Source organism: Lissotriton vulgaris, chromosome 1_1, assembly GCF_964263255.1.
Source record: "Lissotriton vulgaris chromosome 1_1, aLisVul1.2, whole genome shotgun sequence".
NCBI classification, from domain to species: Eukaryota; Metazoa; Chordata; class Amphibia; order Caudata; family Salamandridae; genus Lissotriton; species Lissotriton vulgaris.
The window spans coordinates 771,754,823-771,778,854 of NC_141685.1; the positions used below are offsets into that span (position 1 = coordinate 771,754,823).

The 24,032-nt window shown below is 49.8% G+C and overlaps 1 protein-coding gene across 1 annotated transcript in view; it reads left to right on the plus strand.

Annotated features, from left to right (window-relative positions):
- SWT1 (SWT1 RNA endoribonuclease homolog) overlaps positions 1 to 24,032 on the plus strand; it is a 1,175,709-nt gene that overhangs the window by 733,102 nt on the left and 418,575 nt on the right. Inside the window, exon 13 of the mRNA XM_086956007.1 lies at positions 14,672 to 14,817. Within this exon, the coding sequence (XP_086812133.1) occupies positions 14,672 to 14,817 (146 nt within the window). The remainder of the gene's footprint in view (positions 1 to 14,671; positions 14,818 to 24,032) is intronic.

Genomic DNA, 24,032 nt, shown 5'->3' on the forward strand with positions numbered 1-24,032 from the left:
GACAGTTGTTGGGAAAGTAGGGGTTGGAGGATGTTTTAATGTTGTAAGGAGGGTATCATTGCTTTGTAGAATGTGCTGTAAGGTGTCATATTGCCTCTTCAAGATTGTTGGTATCGTCTATCTCTGCGTGATTACACACAGAAAAGGTGATGTGAGAATGCTTGAATTATGTCCAACCACTACCCATCGTTCTTTTGGCCACCATGGCACCTCAGATTTGACCCAGCTATATGTTAATCAGTCTTGACCCTGCTCCAACAGGAACAATCCTGACTGAATTGCCAAGTTAGGCTTTCTCCGACTTGGAACACAAGGAACGTGAGACCGGTTTTGCCCTAATTTGGGCTTTTCGGTTGGGGCAGCTTGTTTCCAGTGTCAGAGCGTGCATACCCTTGGTCGCGTAGGGCGGTACATCAAACACACAATAGGTGATGGGAGGATGCTTGTAATAAGTCTAACCACTGCCAAACGCTCAACGTGGCATTCTAACCCATTGTTGATTTGCCCACCTAAGATTAGACCCCGCTATATGCAAATCCGTTTTGACCCTGCTCCAATAGGAAAAGTCTAGCTCGAACTTCTAAGCCAGGCCTTCTCCGAACAGGAACACAAGCAACACAAGACCAGTTTCGCCTTGATTGGGGATTTTTGTTGGGTGGCACAGGGAGAGTTCCCACTAGTCACTGGGAGGATCTATAAGGGAAGAATCGGGAAGGCTGTCTTTTGCCAATTGGATATCTGTCTGCGAGGAAGGAAGAAAAAAGTCCTTCAGTCCTTACGCGCTGTGAGAGAAGCTGACTGTGCCTAAGCATGCAGAGCTAGAGAGGACTATTATATAGAGCTTCCTTGGATTAGTGAGAAGTCTGTGATCTACTACTTGGATGTGTCATTTTCTCTGCTACAGCTAGTGCTGTATGCAGACTATCAATCCGGAAAAAGATTGCCATGATCAATTATAGCCAGTCTCTTGGTGATTGCTCCTTCTTTTATTTTAGTTTTAATGAGGAAATGGAGTTGAGAAATTCAGCAATAGTTGCTTGGCTTGGCAGAATGACGATGGGGATTTTTCTACGATGGACAGTTTTGTGGCATTTTTTTTAGTGAAGAGAGGTGGGTGCCTGGTGTTAAGATATGTTTATGTGTGTATTGTGGAAGGTGGTATCTCTAATGGGGCTTTAATGATTGAGGAAGAAGATATAGTTTTAATGTATGCGCTACATGAAGAAGGCTATGATGTTAAAGTCCTTGAAGGCTGGGAATCTGAAGCTATTCCTTTTGTGAGCATATCGAGTAAGATGTCACTTTTTAAAAATGTCAAATAGTTTTTTTCTCTGCAGGCACTAGGGACATGATGTATATGGTACAGCAGGTGCAGTGGCACCGAGTCCAAAAATCAGAACTCCTCTAATCCCATAATATTGCTTTTACATAATTTAATTCTATAATTTCTCTGTTTAATTGAATTTTTCAAAATATTTCTTTTATTTACTTTACAGGTTAGGCAGAGCTGACTGCTAGGCTTTTAAACTTTTAATCTTGCGCAGCTCGCCTGTTCATTTCGTGCTTCCCTGGTCCGCCGCGGCTTAGGTCGTTTGCGCGGAGGGGACAAGCACCACCATCTTTTTAACCCACTTCTCCCTGATGCCAGGTCAGCGCTCCACACGCTGCTGCTGTCCTGCCCACTTCCTGTCTTTAAAGGAAGTGCGCCGAGCGGGCACACAGCGAATCCACAAAGCCAAAGCCTCAGCAAGGACAGGTTAGGCAGAGCTGACTCTGCTAGTCTTTTAAACTTTTATTCTTGCGCCACTCACCTGTGCATTTCGTGCTCCCCTGGTCCACCGCAGCTTGTGCTGTTTGGGTGGAAAGGGACAAGCACCACCATCTTTTTAACCCACTTCTCCCTGACGCCAGGTCAGCACTTCACACGCTGCTGCTGTCCCGCCCACTTCCTGTCTTAAAAAGAAGTGCGCAGAGCGGGTGTGCAACGGTGCACCACAGGCAAGCCCGTCTGCGCCCGGCTGTGCCTGACTGACGCCAGACACTCTGCCTGTTTCGCCCACGGTTCTCTCCCCGCTAGCCAGTGATGGCTATCCTTCAGTACACCAGTTACGAACTTCACTCATTTAATAAAGTACACCCCCAGGAGGTAGGCAATATCCCCTTCCAGCCGATCACGGGTCTCACAACCCATGAGTACCCTCCACTCAGCAGGCAACCCAAGATAGCTAACCGCAATACCAAACGCTCCCAAATACATTCCACAACCCCAAAGTCCAAACACCTGATTGGCTTATACTGCAATGCACACCCCCTTCCAAAACACGCGTTAGAAATCTAGTCCCTACTGGACTCAGAAAAGCCTGATTTCTTCTTTTTTTTTTATTTCATATCATTTTTATTTCAAATCAGAAACAAAAACAAAGTACAAGACAATACAGTACAATAAGGATCGAAGAGGCAAAAAGGATATTACAATGAATCATCATATGCGAGACCTGAACAAGCAGAAAAAAGAAAAGGAAAATGGTGGGTGAATCATTATTGCGGTGACATGGCTCCAAGATTCTTCACACCCCGACGTCCCTGTAGCCCTCCCTCATGACTATCAGCTGACTAGACTAGATCGGAAAGACAAAAGGGGTGCTGGAATAGCGATTGCCTTCAGAGCAAAGACTAAAATGCATACTGTAGAATCTTTTCAGGCAGAATGGGGCGAAATTTGTATTTTTACAATAGAGCACATCAGCAAGGAGTCCTGGGGAGGCGCCCTTTTCTACCAGCCCCCCGGTAACAAAGCCCACTTCACTAGCAATCTAACTGAGACTCTTGCACCACATGTCCTGGCCACGGATAATTTCCTCCTACTAGGGGATTTTAACTATCACGCAGAACTCTTATCGGATCCTCACACAAATGATCTCACCACCAACCTGAACACATTGGGCTTAAAGCAACTGGTGATAGGACCCACCCATATCGCTGGTCACATCTTAGACCTATTATTCACAAACTTTCCCAATGTAGAGATCGACTAACTACTTCCAGTTCTATGGTCTGATTACTAAGTAATAAGGTTCCACATACACGGAATTTCGACTCTACCTCATTCCATGAAAGAACCTAAACTAAGTAGACCTTGGAATAAGATCAACCTAGAGTCCTTTTCAAAACACTTTATTCCCCTCTCCCCTTCGGAGATAGCCCACCCAAACAAGGCAGCCAAATGTCTTGAACTAGCTATCATCACGACCCTAGACACAATCGCCCCTAAGAAGAAAACTAGATGCCCTAATAAACTCTCCCCCTGGTTCACCCCAGACCTAAAAATTTATAAACATGCTGTCAGAAAGGCTGAACGCAAATGGAGTCATACAAAAAACGCAATAAACAGACAGTACTACTAAACAACACATCGGCTCTATATGGATCATATAGCCACAGCTAAAAAAGTTTACCTAGGAAATAGAATAAATCAGGCCTCCAACTCCCATAAAGAGCTGCACAAAATAGTGAAGGAATTCACCAATCCCCCTTTATGCCAGCAATCGCATACTGCTTCCCAGGAGTTGGTCGATTCCCTCTCATCCTTTTTTGTAAACAAGATAAACGACATTCATAAACTTTTTCCTCAGTCAACCGACACACCACCTAAACAGATACACACTGAGATTCCTCCCTGGCACACAACCCCCCTCGGAGAATTTCACACTGTAACAGAGGAAAAAGTATCCCTCACTCTAAACGGTATTAAATCTGGATCACAGACCAATCCTGCCTCTTCTCAGATTCTATCCAAAATCGGACCTGCCCTTCTCCCCAGTCTGACCAGAATCTTCAATCTCTCACTATCACAATGCACCATACCTTCACACTGGAAGAAGGCCATAATCGGACGAATCCTAAAAAAGGAGACGGCCGACCCTAAACAACTTGCTAACTACCGACCGATTTCTCTCTCCTACCCCTGTTTGGTAAAATCATGGAATCATTGGTCAACAATCAACTATCTAAATATCTAGAAAGCAATAATCTGCTGCACCCATCTCTATTGGGGTTTCGGGCCTTCCACAGCACCAAAACTGCCTTACTAGAGATGGTTGACAGCATCAGGCTTTCTCTTGACGCAAAACAATCCTCTATCCTGATTTTACTTGATTTGTCGACACCATCTCACATGACATCCTTTTGGAGCGCCTATCGGATTTTGGTGTCGAGGGCTCTGCTCTGAACTGGCTCAGGAGCTACCTGACGGATCGGTCCTCCAAGGTCCAAATAGGAGATTTTTCATCCAAGAGCCAGATAATCGATAAGGGAGTCCCTCAGGGATCCATACTAAGCCCCACACTCTTTAACCTATATGTGTCCCCATTGGCAAAAATCATCAGAGCACATGGGTTTGAAAACAGTGTCATACGCTGATTACATGCAGTTACTAACCACCCTTGACCTGACCCTGCTGCCACTAAACTTAGATTCAAATAATGCATAAATGACTGGATGACAAACAACCACCTATTACTCAACGCAAGCAAAACTGGAATCATGCTCTTTGGTGATGCACAGAAATTGTGGACAGATGACTGGTGGCCGCCCTCTTTGGGACCCTGCCCCCCACCTAAGACAGCAGCCCGTAATCTTGGTATAGTAATAGACAACAAACTCTCCATGGCGAACCACATAAACAATGTAGCACGTACCAGCTATGGTCTAATGAGCAATCTGAGGAAAATCTCCAAGTGGATTCCCCTCTCCTCTCGCATGCCCCTAGCACAGGGACTAATCATTAGCCGTCTGGACTACGGAAATGCACTACTTGCCTCCATAAATGGTGAGCATCTGACAAAGCTCCAGGTCCTGCAGAAAAGGCTAGTCCTAAACCTACCCCCCCCCCCCCGCTCGACCTCTGCGCCCAGTTTGAAGACCCTCCACTGGCTCCCCATCAGAAAGAGGATCAATTTCAAACTCTGCTGTATGGTCCACAAAACCCTTAAAAGCAAAGGGCCACACTATCTAGCTAAGAAACTGAACAAATACCAACCAGCCAGAACCCTTTTCTCTGCCATTAAACAATTCTTAACAGTACTAAAAGTCCGCACAATAAGGAACGGGCACAGATACTTTTCCAAAATTGCTTCTGAAACATGGAATACCTTGCCTTTACAGCTCCGATTGGAACCCGATCATAAGAGATTCCGCAAAGCCCTTAAAACCTGGCTATTTTAGCACTGCGGCCCCACCTCTTCTGGTTTTCTGAGTGTCAGCTAGCGCCATGAGACCTATGGGTGATATGTAATGTAAATGCATTTGAGCTTATATAGCGCACAGCTACCCGCAGTGGGTTTCCCGGCGCTTGCTTAGGGAACCCGTCCTGGTATTCCCCTGTGAGATAGCCCCAGCAGGGTATCCACAAGGTGAAAGTCAGGCATCCCGCCGCGAGGGGCCGTTGTGGAGATTAAGCAAGCTATTGCCCAGAGTCGCAGAGTGTGAATCCGTGAGTCGAGAAGGCACCGGAGCGAGAATTATTGAGTCCGTGGAATTTTTAGCCCAAGACCCGCCGAGGCGGGGAATTGAACCCTGGTCCAGGACCGATCTCAGCTTCCGGGTCTGCCGCCTCTAACCCCTGAGCCACACTTCTCCACGCGCTTAACAAATACCAAAATACAATACAACACAATACTTACCCACACTATACCACTAGTAACAGCACAATATATTGCCTTGTAGTACATAAACAAGTCATAACACTTTAACAGACTTTCTGTAACTTATATTGTACAACTACTCAGCAAGCTACAACTTACAACAAAAACAGCCTATTATTAATCTTATAGGCGAAACCTAACTCATTTACCAATGATTGTTGTTGGTTGTTGCAATCACTTATTGTATTGGTGTAGACCTCTGATTGTTTTTTTTTAACTGTTTTTATTACAACATCAGTAAAATTGGCAATACATACATTAATCAATTACATTCCTTATGGACGTAGATCACATTACTCCTATAATAAGCCATTTCGTTAAAGCTATATGCAGCTTATTGCTGTGTCAGTACCTTATCCTATTTTCGAACCCTCCCTCCCGTTATTCCCCTTCTATCTCCTCATCTGAGCTATCTCCATCTGATTCTAGTAGCGGATCACAAATGTCCCCTCTGAATGCATTCCATGGCGCCCATATCTTATTCCATTTCCGCTGGCACTTTCTGGTGGCATATACTGTACGTTCAGTGATCGTTAGGTCCATGTTTCTGCACCATGCAGACAGTGTCGGCACCTCTGCCGCTCCCCATTTCTGTGCAATGTCTCTCTTGGCGATTAATAGACCCAGTGTAGTCCAGATCTGCCCATAGCTTGTAAGGTCGTTAGGTTCCCATATGTTTAGCAAACATTTTCTTGGTTCTGGTAGGAGTGATGTTTCTGTTGTCTGTGATATAGTGCGTAGCACCTGTCTCTAATAGTTTGCTATTATTGGGCAGTCTCATATTGTATGAAAAAAGGTTCCCCTCTTCCCCGCAACCTCTTAAACAAAATGGGTGTGGTGCTCTCTGTATTTTATGTAGGGTTGTCCTTGTATAATATATTCTATGCAGGATTTAAAGTTGCACTAACCTAAGCCTGGCAGAAATGCCTACTTCCTTAGGTGATGCTAAAGCTTCTCTCCATTCCGGGTCATCCATGTCACCCACCTCTGCAGTCCATTTCTCTATCAATATACCTGTGGGGTCTGGCAGATTGTTAAGTAGTTTTCGATATGTGAAAGAAGTGGCACCTTTGGGCATATGGCCCGTCAGTAGTCGGTCCTCTAACGGGGAAGCTTCAGGGACTTCAGTATCTAGTAGTACCATCAGTAAAGCGTGCCGTATTTGCATGTATCTAAATTTTTCATTTGGGCCTAGATTATATTGCTGCTGCAACTGTGTAAATGGTATCACTGTTCCTTTGTCCCATAAATCTCCCACTGTGGAGATGCCTATATTGTCCCACTGTGTAAAGCCCTTACTCTCGCATACCAAATCAGCGCTGTATGTTTAGTAGGTCCCACTAATTTTGCGACTAAACCTCTGTTATAGAGTACCGCGAGCATGTTATTCGTTCCCAATTGCGCCCAGTCTGCGCTATAGGCTGGGTCGTAATAGGGTATGTGGATCCAGTGATTTATGACTTTGAGTTGTGCGGCCCAGTAGTACAGTTGGAGATTTGGGAGCGCTATCCCTCCATTGTACCAGCTGTTATGTAGTCCCTCGACCTCTGATTGTTTTGAAGAGCTCAGTGAGTTGTCTGGAGTGGGTTTTGGGATTATGATTCGTGGCATAGTTTGTTTTAGCAGCATTTAAAACTTAAGTGTCCCGAGGAGAACAGGGCAGTTCATAATAATGTCTTTTGAGTTTGAGTATTTTGTAGGTGTCTGCAAAGCGCTGGATATTTAGGAATTCTTTCCAACACGTAAACTTTAAATATTTTAGTATATTGGTAAATTACTGGGAAGATGATATCTGCAACTGTTTTGACTAAGCCCTGTGTCATTTTGTTCCATTAAAAAAAAGAGTCTAATCTTTGAAAAAAAAACATGGTGACAGAGTTGTTTGTTGATTTTTTTTTTTAAAATAATTTTTATTGTAGTCATACCTGTACAGGCCAATACACACATAGCAGTAGCATCATAAGTGTCAGCAGATATATAATACATTTCTTCAATCAGTACACAGCCGTCCGGCCCACAACCCGGGGGTTGGGCGGCGTTGAAGCCTCTGCACATCAATGCCTGACGTTCCATACAGAGGAGTGGTTAGTGTCCGGATTAAGTGTATGTCTACTTTTATAGTCCTGCTAAACTACGCGCTAGACCCCAACTCCCCTTCCCTGCGCTAACCCATAAAACTCCCCCCCCCATCCCACCCCGCACACCATCACCCGCCTAAGGCCACGCTATTACCATCCCTGGGTTGCTAGCTTCATGCTCCCCATATTCCTGCTGTTCCTGGGGCCTCAACTCGCCTCCTCCGTGCCCTCCACCCCGGGAGTCTCCTCCTCTGCGTCAGCTTCGCTATCCCTGAGTGCCTGCACCATTACTTCCCATGCGGTCGCAGTGTCAGCCGCTGTCTGGTTAGGGGTCCTGCGCGCAAGTAGGTATCTATGTGCGCTGTCAGCCATGGCCCATTTCAGAAACTCCTGCCGCCACCTCCGTGGAGTAGGCCCCAGCCTCGCCTTCCAGTTCTTGGTGATCTCTCTCTTAGCTACCATCAGTCCCATGTCGATGAACTTACTCGTGAGCTTATTTTTGGGGGTATGGGGAAACCAGTGCAAAAGACATTCGGCCGGTCCGTACTCTATCGATCGTTCAGTCACCTCATTCAGTACCTCCCCTACTTCCTGCCAAAAGTCCCGTAGGGCCGGGCACGCCCATAGCATGTGCACTAACTCAGCCCCCTCCTCCGGGCACCGGGGGCAGGCTGCTGTGTCATCGCCAAAATACCGCCTGATTCTACCTGGGGTCATGTACGCCCTATGCAATACATAGTAGTGGATCAGCTGGAACCTGGCGTTCCTTGTGCTGTTGCGAGCCCTACGGACAAGTTGTGCCCAGGTCGTGTCCGGTATGTCCCTATTCAGATCCGCCTCCCATTTGGTTTTTAGGGATGTGAGAGGAGGGATATTCTCCCTAATCATTCGATTATACAGGCATGTAACCGCCTTAATCGTGCCCGCCGCCATCATGGTGTACTGGCACGCCGCTGCCGTCTCGGGTTCCCCAAGCCCTGTGCCCCAGTGGGCGTGCATCGCCCTGGTTACCGCTGCGTGCAGCAGAAATCCCCCTCTCGGGATACCGAAGCGTTCTATTAACTCCTGGAACGGGAGCAGTGCTCCACTTTCAAAGAGGTCCCCAACTACCTGTATTCCCGCTTCCTCCCATTCCTGCAGGTGCGACCAGTCGCCGCCATGTGGTAGTGCCGTCAGCATGGCCAGTGGTATCTCAGGCGCGTAAGGGCGCCGGGTACCCGCTCTCTTCTGGGTCCGGTTCCAGCATTGACGGTACGTGCGCTGTTCCAGCGACAAATCCCGACTGTCCAGCCGCTGCTGGAGGGTTATGTACGCCAGGACGTGCCTGGGCGTTCCCCGCGAACTTTCGTCCTCTGGGCCCCGAAATACCCTCGCTACCTCCTGCGTGAAGACCTGTAATTGGGCCGCTAGGTAATAGAGCTCAAAGTCTGGCACCGCCAAACCCCCCTCATCTTTCGGGCGAGAGAGCGTGGCCAGCGCTACTCTGCACCGTCCCGCTCCCCAAATGAACGATGTGATTTGAGATTTAAGGAGCTTAAAGAAGGAGCCAGGTATCCAGAGTGGGAGCGTCCGGAAATAGTACAGTAATCTCGGTAGGGCTACCATCTTTAGTAGGGAAATCCGGCCCGCTACTGATAGTGGTAATGTGGACCAGAAGGACATACAGCCCTTCAGTCCACGCACACATCGTCCCAGGTTGCCCTCAAGTAAGTCTTCCGGCTTATGGTAGATGTGGACCCCCAGGTATTTCATGCAGGTAGGGTTCCAGGTCGCCTCCGACTGGTGTTGCGGCTGGGCAGTGCCCTCCAGCAGCGGGAACAAGCTTGTCTTGGGCCAGTTGACCCGCAGGCCCGATATCTCTCCGAAGCTCTCAAGTAGAGCTTCCGCCCTCCGTAGGTCCTCATCACCGTCGCAGAGGAATAGTAATAAGTCATCGGCATACAGCGAGATGAAATGATGTCCGTCACGGGTCCGTACTCCGCGGGTGTGCCGCCCCGTTCGGGCCGCAGCCGCTAGCGGCTCAATAGCCAGTGCAAAAAGGAGCGGTGATAGGGAGCAGCCCTGTCGAGTGCCCCGCTCCACCGGGTATCGGAGGGACACCGCCGGTCCTACCCTTACTCTCGCAATCGCTTCCGCGTAAAGGACCTTAGTCCAGTGAATATAGCCAGCTCCCAGGCCGAAACGCTCCATGACAGCATAGAGGTAGTCCCACTCGAGGCTGTCGAAGGCCTTTTCGATATCAACCGATAGGACCAGCTCCGTCCCTGTCCCCTCGGTCAGTCCGTCCATGATACGGATGAGCCGTCTGATATTAGCCGTGGTGTTGCGTTTCGGTATAAAACCGTTTTGGTCGTCATGTACAAGCCCCGCCATGTGAGGCAGGAGTCTCGCCGCTAGTATGGAGCTCAGGATTTTATAGTCTGCGGTGAGCATAGAGAGCGGTCTATAGGACGCAGGGTCATCACTCTCCCTGCCGGGCTTCAGCAGTGGGACCACTAAAGCCTCCCTCATCGACTGCGGTAGTCGACCCGACGCCTTGGCCTCCTTATAAACAGTCAGGAGTCGCGGTGCCAGTATGTCTAGATATTTGTTATAGAACTCTATGGGGAGTCCGTCTATCCCCGGCGATTTGTTCCTCGCCATGCGCCTCACCGCTGATCGTATCTCACCCACGTCAATGTCCGACCCCAAGTCCTTCGCCTGCTCAGCCTCTAACCGGCGTAGGGGCAGATCAGCCAGGAAGGGATCCACCAGTCCCGCCCTGTCTCCCAGGGCACTCTTGTATAGGCCCTCGTAATATTTCTGGAAAACGTTGACTATGCCTAGTTGAGTTTGTTGCACCACTCCCATCATATCCCGCAGCTGGAGTATGGGAGCGCATCGCCTGGAGGGGTTCGAGAGCCATGCTAGGAGGGTGCCCACCTTATCGCCGTCAACATGGGAGCGTAACACATAGCGCTTGTAGTCAAAGGCTCGGAGCCTCTCCACCTCGACGGCTACCGCCTCCCTGGCCAAACAGAGTGATTCCTGAAGTTCCGGTCGTCCAGGCCGCCTCCTCTCCGCCTCCCTCAGTCCAGCATCCGCCTTCGCCAAATCGCCCAGCAGTACCTTCCGCACGCCTACATAATCTCTAATACAGATACCCCTCACCACTACCTTGAAGGCATCCCACTCCGTCGCCCTTGATGTTGCTGTCCCTACATTCTCCGCGAAATACAAGGTCACGCCTTCCGCTAGGGCCTCCCCGAAGAGGGGGTCCTCCAGTGTCTCAGGCCGCAGTTTCCAGAGCGGAACCCTGGGCTTCTCCGCCACCCACGCCAGCCGGATCAGGAGCGGGTTGTGGTCTGAGATTGTTCTCGATAGGTACTCTGAGCCAGTGACGCATGGTAGCACCTCCCGGGAGCAAAGTATGGCGTCCAAACGGACATGCAAGTCATGGAGCCCTGAGAAAAATTAGTAATCCCGATCAGTCGGGTGTTGCCCTCTCCAAACGTCTATGAGTCCCCAGCTCTCCTGCCAATCCCTCCTACCCCTAGAGAGCCTGTGAACCGGGGAGTCACGAAGGGGGGGGTGAGACCTGTCCAGCAAGGGGTCGGCAATGGAGTTAAAGTCACCCCCCAGCAGGACCGGGCCCGCAAGGGAGTGGGCCAGCGTCCCTGACAGTGTAGCTAGGAAAGCTAATTGGTCCGTGTTTGGGGCATAGATGCTAGCCAATACTACATCTCTACCTTCAAGCTTCCCCTCCACCACCACATATCTCCCTTCCTGGTCAACCCATTGACGTATAAGTTGGAAAGGCGTGCCTGCCCTAATCCATATGAGCACCCCTCGCGCATAGGCCGAATAGCTGGTGTGATAAACCTGTCCCCGCCATCTCCTTTGTAGGGCCTCCCCCTCCTGCCTTGTGAGATGCGTCTCCTGCAGCAGCGCGATGTGTACTCCCCTCCGTACTAAATAGGCATGCACTTTGTGTCTGCGTTGCATAGTGTGTAGGCCCCGGACATTCCAGGTAATACAAGTCAAACCATTTACATTAGCCATTATCCCAGTGATCTGGTCGAAACCCTCCCTCCAGGTCCAGCCCGTTGGCGGTGATGGTGCCCCCTCTGTAAGAAACAAAACTCCCCAACAGCCCTGCCCATGGTACACCCAGGGTCAACAATATCAAAAAAAGCAAACAATCCCCAACTGTGGAACCCCCCCCTCCCCCAGAACAGGCCCCAATATCGAAATACCAGTCCCCATCCAAACTCCCGTACCTGATGACCCAGGTCTCAACTACACAGCCGTAGCTGTGGGTGCCTTAAGGGCGTACGGAGCACGGCCTTGTCCAGAGGGAGGCCGCGCCGCCCATCTCCACACTCCCTCCCCAGTTCCTCATGGTCCTTCCGCCCTGAGCCCCGCCATGTGCCCCGGCCCCTATTATGTGCGGAGGCAGCGATCCCCCCTCCCGGTTCCCCAAACATTACCCATTCTGCATCGACAGTAGTTCATATGTTGAGGATCTCGTCCGCCGTCTGCGGCGTCACCAGTGGTCCCTCCGTGCGGTGTATCCCCGACAAGTCCGACTCCGATCCAGAGGCCGATACATGAGTGTCCGAGTCTGTGGCCCCTTTAGATCCGGGACCTTCTGCTCGGCCGAGCTTCCCCACCTCCAGCAGCGCCGCCTGTCGTTACGCCTCAGTTTGAGAGGCCGATGGGCCCAGCTGCCCCCGTCCCCGTTTCCAGAGTCTCTTCGATTTCCGCAGCCGCTTGGGCGAGCGTTCCCGCTCTTTCTCTCGCTCTTCTCTCACCCTGGCTCCGTCAGTCCCGGCCTTGTACGTCTCCCACCAGTCCCAAGCTTCCGCTGAAGTCGCGAAGAAGATCGCCTTGTCGTCCACTACCACTCGTAGCCTGGTTGGGAAAAGCAAGGAGTAGGGAATCCCTTCAGTCCGCAATTCCCTTTTGATCGTGAGGAAGGAGGCTCGTTGTTTCTGCGTTTCGAAGGTGAAGTCCGGAAAGAGTGTAACTCTACTGTTCGCAATCTGGAAGGGGCCATCCTCACGAGCCCTCCGCAGGAGCAGATCTCTGTCCTTGTGGTGTAGCAACTTGGCTATGATCGGTCTGGGTGGGAGCCCGGGCTTGGGTGGTCCTGAGGGGACCCTGTGGGCCCGCTCCAGAGTGAAGAATGGCGAAAGTCCTTCCGGCGCCACCACCGTCTTCAGCCATTCCTCCACGTAGGCAATCATGTCACCCGTCCCCTCCGTCTCCGGCACACCTACGATCCGTACGTTGCTGCGTCGGTTTCTATTTTCCGCGTCCTCCGCCCGCCTTTCCAGGGTGCTTATGCGGTCCAGGGCCTCCGTCAGCTTACTCTCCATCGCCTTGTGAGCCGGCGCCATGACCCCGATCACCACCTCAGCCTCCTTAACCCTGTCTTTCAGTTTGTCGTGGTCCGCCCGGAGTAGGCCCAGCCCCGACGCCACCTGCGCTATGTCGTTGTGGAGCGCATCCCTGGTGGCCGTTATGGCGTCCAGTATTCGGTCCTGCAATCGCTGCAGGTCTGTCTGCTCCGCAGGGCCCCCCTCCACTGCGCCCGATGTTGCCGCCTCCTCCGCCTTGGTCCTCGGCTTCCCCATCGTGGCCGGCCCGCCGCTCTCGCTCTCCTCGTCTGCTTGCTGACCCCGGGTCTCGGCCACGTGGTCCACCCCTGTGCGCTTCGGGGCCTCACTGTTCGTCCACTGCGCCCCAGTGTGAGCGTCCGTCGCGTTGTCCGGCCCCTGGGTACTGTGGGGTATCGTTCACTCCCCCCCTGAGGTGGCTTGGTGGGCCGGACGCCAAAGGCCCTTCTCTGCCACTTGGGATCCTTCCTTATGTCCCCATAGGTTGTGTGGGCCACTGCTGCGGGGGCGAGGGGGGCCCAGGATGCGCTGCCGCGTGCACCGTCTCCCACGGATCCCCTCTCTGGGCGGCCCCCGCTCACCTGCTGGGTCGGCCGGTGCCTGGGGCCGGGTCGGGGCTCCGATTCTCGTCTGCACGGCAAGGGGCCGCTAGGAGGCCACGTCCGCACCGCCCACTTCCGATAACGCCGCACACCGCAGCCGGTCGCTAAGGAGCAATCTTCGCCGTGTGGGGTCCGTCGCTGCCGGCGATCGCGCCTCCACCATGCACGCCGGCAGTGCGTTCCTCTGGTAGTCCGCCGCCTCTTAAGGCTCCGCCGTGGCCGCCATCTTGCTCGGGGCCATTCTCCCCACCGCTCCAGAGGCCGCCGCGATCGGCGGTCGTTCTTGGGTCTGTGACGTCGCCGGCTGCCCAGATCTCACCCGAGCAGTCACCGCCGGGCTATCAATCGGCGCCGGGGCACACACGGGCTCCACGGCCCCTTTATCAGGATTCCTGTGGGGAAGAGGCGCGGAGCTCCGGGCTCACGCCGCCATTTCCCTCGGCGCTCAAGCCACGCCCCGCGACAGAGTTGTTTGTTGATGTTAGGATTGTATTGAGAGTGTGCTGCAACTTTTTTGTTTTCAAGCCCCATGTTTAATGAGTTTCTGACTTACTTTATGTTTTGTGTATGCTACCATATTACAACAACCAGATACAAGCAAACATTAAGTGCTCAATTTTGAATCCCCGTGTACTCAACCGATAGAGATGTAGTCCGGAAGAGATATGGGCAGCTACAGAAGTGGACATTTTTTCTTTAATACCAGAAAGGCATGTATTCAGCACCTTCTAGTTCACTGGCAATGCTAGTTGGCTCTGTTTGATTGAGTCACCTTGCCATTAGACTCACTCTGACCAATGCCTAGTGCTGGAGTGAGGTAGAGTTGAAGTTGTTGTAGATTATTGCCTATAAAATAAAAAAAAGTTTATGTTTTTCTGTTTCCTGATACCATGGACATTTGTTTTTAGGTGCGACAATAGACTATACATTAATGGAGCTCTTGCTAAAACAGTCCAGTATCCTGTTGAATGCTTTCAGTTCAAGATCCAACTATGACGGTATTCTTCCACAGGCCTGTGCACAAATCAGCCAGCTGGTTAACACTACTGCAGAGGTAAGATGCAAGGTGGTGGAACTCTTCTGCTTCACTGAATGAACTTTTCTTTCTCTGTGCGCATCACCCCCCTAAGCATCTCATAACGTGCTAATTTAAAGTTTAATACCATTTTTTGTGCTTTCCTGTGGAGATTTTTTCATTTACAGACATTTGAAAGCTTTTTTCCAGTTGAGTCACAGAACTTATGGGATGAATTTATTGTGTTCACTTGATATAGCACTGCATAGTTAATAGAACGTTTGAACTAATAATACAGAAGGTTACCCCAGCTAAAGTTTCAATTTTTCTGTCAAGTTCAGCCCCATAGTTTCAGTTTACTCCCATTATCCTCTCTATTTAAGGGCCTAAACATCTTTCGGTACAAGTTTCACACAAAGGTTCATTGGGCTTCCCTTATTGATATTGACTATCACTGATTCTCCTTAGCTCTGGACACTTCTAAATACAGTGACAGGCTCAATACTGGAAAAGATAATTACTTTACGCCTTTGATAACAGTGTTTTCTGGCATTGCTTTGGGAATTCACTGATATTCATTTCCTTTTAGGCTGAAACGCCATACTAAAATGAATCTGTGCAACTGAGATGAACACATTTTTTTAGTAGGCAGATATTAATATACCAGAAAGATCTTATGAAATGTTTGCATTTATAGAGTTAATATTGACTCGAATGCACTTATCTTCCAAGAGACTTCAGTGTTTCAAAGCAGATGAATAGCATGGTGTGTTGTGTCTACCCCTGCTGGTTATCCTGCATCACATTTATGTGCCTTCACTGTCCCATTCAAGAGACCAGTTTCAATCTGCATGGGCAGTGTTGTGACACAGGCATAATTGTTTAACTAGCTGTCAACAACAAGTGGCCTCTGTGTGTTAAAAACTGCTGGGGTAATGGATTGAACGGCAGTTGTCCGGCTCTAAGGTGATCTGTCGAAGGCAGGAGCTAGGAAGGTGAGTAGTGAGTGGGAAGCCTTTCTGCTTTGGCCTTATGTGTCTTATAAAGTGTTTAAACTTTACTCTCTCTGCAGCCGAGCGCCATTGCAGACTCTGACATGCTAGAGTGGTGTGATCTTGCTTTTCAATTAGCTTATTTTAAGACCATGTTATAAATGTGAGGTCCTGGAGCCATTTGTCAAGCATGCTGCTGAGCAAAACCCACAAGGTGATGGACGGAATGTTGCACATTGGCAAAACATTCACCCTCAGTGACAGATCTGGGTTTAATCCATAGTTATTTTGCTCACCACGCCACCCCAGTTCAGACATGGCCATATGCAAATCAGTCTTGACCCTGTGCCTCATGGGAACAGTCCAGCCCGAACTGCCAAGCCATGTCTTCCCTGGACCGGAATCGAGCATCCTATGACCGGTTTCTGGGTATCAGCCGTCATCAGCCACTATAGCTTGACTCCAGTGGCGTAGTGAGCAGGGGACCTACGTCTGGGCATACCCTTCCCACATAGGGCGAACAGCAAAACACACAAGGTGATGGACTGAATTTTGCGCATTGGAAAAACATTCACCCCCCAGTCACAGATCTGGGTTTAATCCATCGTTATTTTGCTCCCCACGCCACCCCAGTTCAGACATGGCCATATGCAAATCAGTCTTGACCCTGTGCCTCATGGGAACAGTCCAGCCCGAACTGCCAAGCCATGTCTTCCCTGGACCGGAATCGAGCATCCTATGACCGGTTTCTGGGTATCAGCCGTCATCAGCCACTATAGCTTGACTCCAGTGGCGTAGTGAGCAGGGGACCTACGTCTGGGCATACCCTTCCCACATAGGGCGAACAGCAAAACACACAAGGTGATGGACTGAATTTTGCGCATTGGAAAAACATTCACCCCCCAGTCACAGATCTGGGTTTAATCCATCGTTATTTTGCTCCCCACGCCACCCCAGTTCAGACATGGCCATATGCAAATCAGTCTTGACCCTGTGCCTCATGGGAACAGTCCAGCCGAACTGCCAAGCCATGTCTTCCCTGGACCGGAATCAAGCATCCTAGGACCAGTTTCTGGGTATCAGCCGTCATCAGCCACTATAGCTTGACTCCAGTGGCGTAGTGAGCACGGGACCTACGTCTGGGCATACCCTTCACACAGAGGGAGAACAGCAAAACACACAAGGTGATGGACGGAATTTTGCACATTGGAAAACCATTCACCCCCAGTCACAGATCTGGGTTTAATCCATCGTTATTTTGCTCCCCACGCCACCCCAGTTCAGACTTGGCCATATGCAAATCAGTCTTGACCCTGTGCCTCATGGGAACAGTCCAGCCCGAACTGCCAAGCCATTTCTTCTCTGGACCGGAATCAAGCATCTTAGGACCGGTTTCTGGCTATCAGCCGTCATCAGCCGGGATAGCTTGACTCCAGTGGCGTAGTGAGCAAAGGCAGATTCTGTTTCCTGGACTTCCCCGCTGGCAACATTTGTGTTTTTTAAAATGCAATTCATTAAAAGAATGCTCCTTCAAAAATCCTGCACTGGAGGCACAGTTTTTAATTCTCACTTCTTACAACTCTTTAATATGCTACACTGTGCGCTGGTAATGCAGGCTAACCTGAATACCCTGAGCTCATCTGTTTGTGTATACATCTTTTTCTAAAATCACCCTTACACGTCTTGTGCTGTAACAGTGACCACTGTAGTGACACATGAATGTGAAGTATTAACATAAAAGAACAACAAATAAAGTTAAACATTTCATTTATCAAGGAAATATCTAGATTAAAATTGTCATTGTCTTTGGCTGACTCTCCATCTTCTCAGTTTAGCCATAGTCGAGTTAGTCAAGATTCTGAATGCTTCTTTAGATTGGATGTGGTTTGTTTGGTGTCACTAGAAGTAATCTCAGTAAATCTTGTTCCCCAAAGTTTAAATCTATTTACTTTTGCCTCATTGGCAAGTCTGGTGATGTGTCCCATCTCATTTTGATTTGGGCGTGTGATAACTTGATTTTGTGGACCTTCGATTTTACTTCTAGACCCCCAAATGAATTGGCGAATTCTGTCGTAATTTGTAGGTGTAAAAAAATGGATGTTTAGGATAGCTAATTGTTTACTTTTGTATTCAAAGGTAACTACACAGCCATCCTCTTTGGATTGTGAAAAGTATTTAAATGGTCAGGTCTCCAAAATGTTGCTCGCTGACCTTTTTATACTTGGACTAAAGTCTTTGTTATATCTCATGGCCGCTATTGTGCAGATCACTTCATCCAAATCCAGCTGTCTGTCTATTCAATTTATGAATGTACTTAAAACAGTTGTCTATAAAATTGTGTCACATGTTTTGTGTTGATCATTTTCTCTTCTGTCCCGATTGAGAGAGATGCATAGTGTCCATCATGAGTGGCTGAAAGGTTTTGAATTTATTTGGACCCTTGCTATAATGTTATTTTTCTGTGTCCATTTTCTGTGTAGTAGACTCATCCCACTTTGTAGAACTGCTTCCAGTTAGGTAAACATAGTTCGCCATCCAGGTTCATGTTCCCATGGTCCTACGTTGTTTTGAAATATCCGTATGATACTATGCAATTTTCTATTGAGGCCATATCACAAAGTGAGAGAGGGAATGGGGAACTTTGGAACAATTGTGGCAGAATATTTTAATTGTCTACGCTCTAGACCTTAAAGGCATAGTGGAAGAGTTGTCAATCTCTAGAGATCTTTGCTTAATTTTGCTCTTAGAGAGCCAGCAGGTCTTCTGTAATGTAAATTTTGAAGTATTTAAATATTGATTTGGAGGAGATTCCCCTACGGTTCGTAAGTTGGATTTCTCTATAGGCCACTTTCTGAAATGCATATTTAACAACAAGGGGTGGTGATGGACAGAGTTTCTGAATTAAGCAGAATACTCTCACCCAGTCAAGAGATCAGGGCTAGATCCAACACCGTTTTTTAACTCACTGCACCATCCCAGCTCAGAACCTGGCTATATGCAAATTAGTCTGTTCCTGTCCCATTGCATGATGGGAACAGGGCAAACCAAACTACCAAGCCAATTCTTACACTGGGAAGGAAACAAGCTTCCGGGGACCGGTTTCTGGCATTCCAGCAGTCGTCGGCCCGGCTTGCTTGAATCCTGATGGTGCAATGAGCAAGGGACTCAACTGTGATGGATCAAGCCCTGATCTTTGGACTGGGTAAGAGTGGTCTGCTTAATTCAGACACTCTGTTCATCACCACCCCCTTTTCTGAATCGTTTTTGGCCACTATAGGTGTGGCAGGGTATACTCAGACATGAGTCCCTTGCTCACTGCACCATCAGGATTCAAGCAAGCCGGGCCGACGACGGCTGAAATGCCAGAAACCAGTCCCCGGAAGCTTGTCTCCTTTCTGGTGAAGAATTGGCTTGGTAGTTTAGTCTGCCCTGTTCCCATGATGCACTGGGCCAGGGACAGACTGATTTGCATATAGCCAGGTTCTGAGCTGGGATGGTGCAGTGAGCTAAATAACGGTGATGGATCAAGCCCTGATCTTTGGACTGGGTAAGAGTGGTCTGCTTAATTCAGACACTCTGTTCATCACCACCCCCTTTTCTGAATCACTTTCTGTAATGCAGACATAGTAATTTTGTATTTTATGCATTTCATTTTTATCCTGATACATTCACATATCACACTAAAATGTTAAACACCAGGGTAATGTGTTTTTGGAAAGCAGAGAGGAGTGTGCTGTCTGTTATCCCGGAAATAGGTGTGTCTTTTGCAACAACAAAAAATAATAACTTGATCAAAACACCCCCTCCCCCAGTGGGCTCAAGGCCAATAAATATCTTTGAGATTTATGGAGACCCAGGGGTCCCGCTTCACATTCTTCATGGGGACCCTATCATTTTGTGATAAGCCACTGGCCCTATGATGTTCTCACTGCTCGTATTATGGAAGGATGAGTGAGTATTTCTGCCAGGCATACAAAGCAGTTCTAGTATAGGGACTATTTTAAGTATATCTGTGGAGTTGGGGATTACCTATGTTTTTGTTAAAACCCTCTCCCACTTATTCAAGTGGCATGCTTCATCATCAGGTAACTGGCATTAATTCATACCCAGTGTGTTCCATCAGTTGTTTAACACCATCCCTGCTGATGGAATTCTCCTCTTGTGCTGGCCCTTATTAAAATGGGTGTGGTCGTGACGGAACCATTCTGTCATCAGCACAGCCCAACCGTGACTGATGACGGAATGGTTCCGTCACAAGCATCGAAGGGGTTAAGCAGTGACTTAAAATTATCTAAAGGACTTCATGTTCCCTTTATTCAATCAATCAATCAATCAGGATTTATAAAGCGCGGCTAATCACCCAATAGGGTTTTCAGGTGCTTGCAGGTCCCAGATACTTATTTGAACATCCATGTCTTGAGGGCCATTTGGAATTGCAGAAGTGAGGTGATGGTCCGGAGTTGCATGAGGAGGCTGTTCCAGGTCTATGCTGCGATGTGGGAGAAGGAGCGTCCTCTACTTCTGCTTTTGTAGATGCGGGTAGTATGGGCAAGTGAAAGGGAGGCAGAGCGTAGTCTTCTTGACGAGTTGTGGAAATTCAGGCGGTGGTTAATGTAGGCGATTCCTTGGTTGTGTAGAACTTGGGTGCATGAGTCAACAGCTTGAATTGGCATCTCTTTTGTACGGGGAGCCAGTTGAGCTGCCAGAGGTGGGGTGTGATGTGGGTTCGTCAGGGAAGGCCGAGGATATGTTTGGATGAAGCGTTCTGTATGGTTTGAAGTCTCTTTAGGAGGTGTGTGACAATTCATACTTAGAGGGTGTTGTCGGAGTCTAGTCGGCTGTTGATGAGAATCTGTGTCACGGTACCTTTCGTGTGTCGGGGTAGCCATTTAAAGAACCTTACATAGCATACGAAGAGTAAGAAAGCAGGAGGAGGAGATGGCTTTGATCTGTAATTTCATGGTGAGCTTCTTGTCAATGTTGATTGCAGTGTATCTGAAAGAAACACGTTCGTGTTAGATTCCATACCTTAGAAATAGCCCCAGGCATCAGACTGGATCCGGAAAGTTTTCGTCAGCAGTACCCGTGCGCGTCGGTAGGCGTCGTCTGCGGCTCCGCGTCCGTCGTCTGCGTCGTGATCGCCCGGATGACGTCGCTGGAGCACTTATACGCCGCCCTCGCGCGCTGACGTCCGTTCTTCTTTTTTCCACGGCGGCAAGTGCAAATCCGGGAAGAGCTAGTACCCTTAGTCACTTTTTGACTAACTTTTTTGGTCTTTTTGACTATCTCTTTTCAAGTCGACTTCGACTCCTGGTGCTGGTAGGGATGCCCGGTTTCAAGCTGTGTGACGGCTGTCACCGACTGATGTTTGTTACTGACCCCCATCGCCTGTGTCTCTACTGCCTAGGGGCCAACCACGACGACATGTTGTGCCCCCACTGCCGGGCCTTGACGTCGAAGGCTAGGCGGGGGGCGGTCCCGCAAGCTTCTAGAGATCCGGCAGTCGGCTCCGTGTCGCTTGAGGTCCCGATCGAGGAGGAAGTCGAGGGACCTGTCACGGAGCTGGAGTCATCACAGTTCGTCGGGCTCCAAGTCCTCACACTCGGGTAAGTCGAGGCACTCCAAGAAGAAGTTGAAGAAGCGACATTGCTCTTCTGACTCCCCTCGCCGGTCGTGGGACTCAGCCGAGCGTTAGGGTGACACCACCCGCGCGGCTCCGCCGGAGCCGCTGGTGTCGCATCCGGTCCCACACCCTCCGGTCCCTGGACTGCATGCGATGCCGGAGGAGATTTGTGATTTCCTCATGGCCATGAGGACTCACTTTCCTCCGTTGAGGCCTGCCGCGTGCCTGCGGGCCCCGCAGGCCCGACTGGGGCTCCTAGCGAGCCAGCGGCTTCGGCCCCGGGGCCGTTGTCGACTTCGGTCCTGGCGCCGCAGGCCGATGCGGGGTTCAGGCCTGGATCCTGGTCGACACCAGTTGACCTCACGACTACTCCGCTGGCGCCGACCCCTATGGTGTCACTCAATGGCGCCGTCTTTGGACGCTGCCGCCCCCGGTTTCAGTCCGGGTCTGGCGTCGGAGTGGCACTGTCTCCGGCGTCGGTGGGTGAGCAATTCACCTATGACCCGGCTCCGTCATTTTTGCCTGTTTATCAGGACACAGATGAAGAGGAGGACTGGGAGGGGTCTGAGGACCTTCTGGCACAGCAGTGCTAGCTGAGTCAGGACTGGGCAGACGAGCTGGGGGATGCCAGTGGTCTTGACACATCGCCTGACACTTGCTTCATCTCTCCTCCCTCCGTGGCTACGGAGGAGGGAGCTCCATATGGTGTGGTGTTGCACAGGGCAGCCAAGGTCTTGGCTCTTGAGCTCCCTGCGGCGGCCGTGAGGAATAATCTCCTCATCGAGGTGCTTCAACCGCCAGTAAGCTCTTCGGAGCCTATGCTGCAGTTCAATGAGGTCCTCACAGACATTCTGAGGGGCACTTGGTCCAAGCCCTCCACCTTGATTTTGTTAGATCTCTCGGCGGCCTTCGACGCGGTAAACCACGACACTCTCCTCGTCTGTCTCGCTGAGGCGGGAGTGCACAAGACAGCTCGGTCTCTGTTAGCGTCATATTTATCTAACAGGACCTTCATGGTCCAACTGGGAGAGACCAAATCCAAATCCTTTAGATCCCCTCGCGGGGTTCCCCAGGGGTCGTCATTAAGCCCCACTCTATTCAATCTATACGTGGCACCCCTGGCGGCTATAATTAGGAACTGTGGCTTCCTCCCAGTTTCGTATGCAGATGACACCCAAATAGTGGTTTCAATTTCAAACAATGCGAAAGAGACAGCTACCAGGTTTAAACACTGTATGGAACAGATCAATTACTGTATGCATACGAACTGCCTAAAATTGAACGGAGACAAAAGTGAAGTTATGCTGTTAGGTTCAGACTTGCAAACCTGGTCTCAGGATTGGTGGCCAGACAGCCTAGGATACTGCCCATCACCAGTGAACAAGGTAAAAAACTTGGGTATGCTCCTGGACAATAAACTGTCCTATGAAGCACAAGCTAATAAGTCGTCATCGTCAATTTGGTACATCCTGAAAATGATCAGGAAACTTCTTCGTTTCATTCCTCTGGCATCCTGCAAAACAGTGGTCACAATGCTGGCTTTATCAAGATTGGACTACGGAAATGCGCTATATGCGGGAATCCAGGCCCAGCATTTGGCAAAACTCCAGCGCCTCCAAAATGCAGCAGCACGATCGGTGCTAGACATCCCCAGGCATGAGCCAATAGCTCACAGATTGAGCTCTCTGCACTGGCTCCCTATCAAAAATAGAATAAAATGTAAATCCTTGTGCCTGGCCTATAAAGCCCTCCATGGGATAGGCTCGCAGTCCCTAAAACCCCACCTGAAAAGTTATCAGCCAACCAGGTCCTTGAGATCTAGCAATCTAAAACTGATCCAGGTCCCAAGATATAAACAGCTCCCAACTGCAATTAAAAACAGCCCCTCGCGGCTCTGCTTCCGGAAAGAGATAAAGTCATTGCTATTCACCTCTGGCTAGTATACTAAATGTTCAGCATCTTCGGTCCCCTACTTCACCCAGCGCCAAGACGCATATGGGCATTTGCGCGCTTTATAAATCTTCAAATCAAATCAATCAAATCAGTGCCCCCTGTGGATCGGAATGTGGCCCGACGCCACCGCCCGGCTCTGGGCGACCCCTGCTTTCTGTCCGTACACCCCACCCCCGAGAGTCTGGTGATCCAGGCCTCTATGTTTCAGACCGCATTCCCGACTGCTCCCCCAGATCGGGAATCCAAAAGGCTTGATCAGTTTGGGAAGAAACTGTTCTCCTCAGTTAGCCTGGGGTTGCGGTCCATCAACACCGCATGCCACTTGGGCTGTTACACCCACTCTTTGTGGAATATGATAGCGGATGTGCTGCCCTAGTGTCCGGAGGAGGCCCAGGCACAGCTCGCCCAGGCTCTTGCTGAGGGGCGGGATGCAGCACGTTATTCTATCAGATGTGGAATTGATACCACGGACTCACTGGGCAGATCGATTTCCACGACGGTGGCGATCCGTCGCCACGCCTGGCTGAGGTCCGCCAATTTTTCGGGGTGTGTCCAGAATACGCTCATGGACATGCCCTTTGATGGCCGTCGCTTGTTCGGCGACAAAGCACACAGTGCGCTTGAGCGTTTCAAGGACTCCAGGGCTACGGCCATGTCTTTGGGCCTGTCAGGCCAAAGCCAGCAGA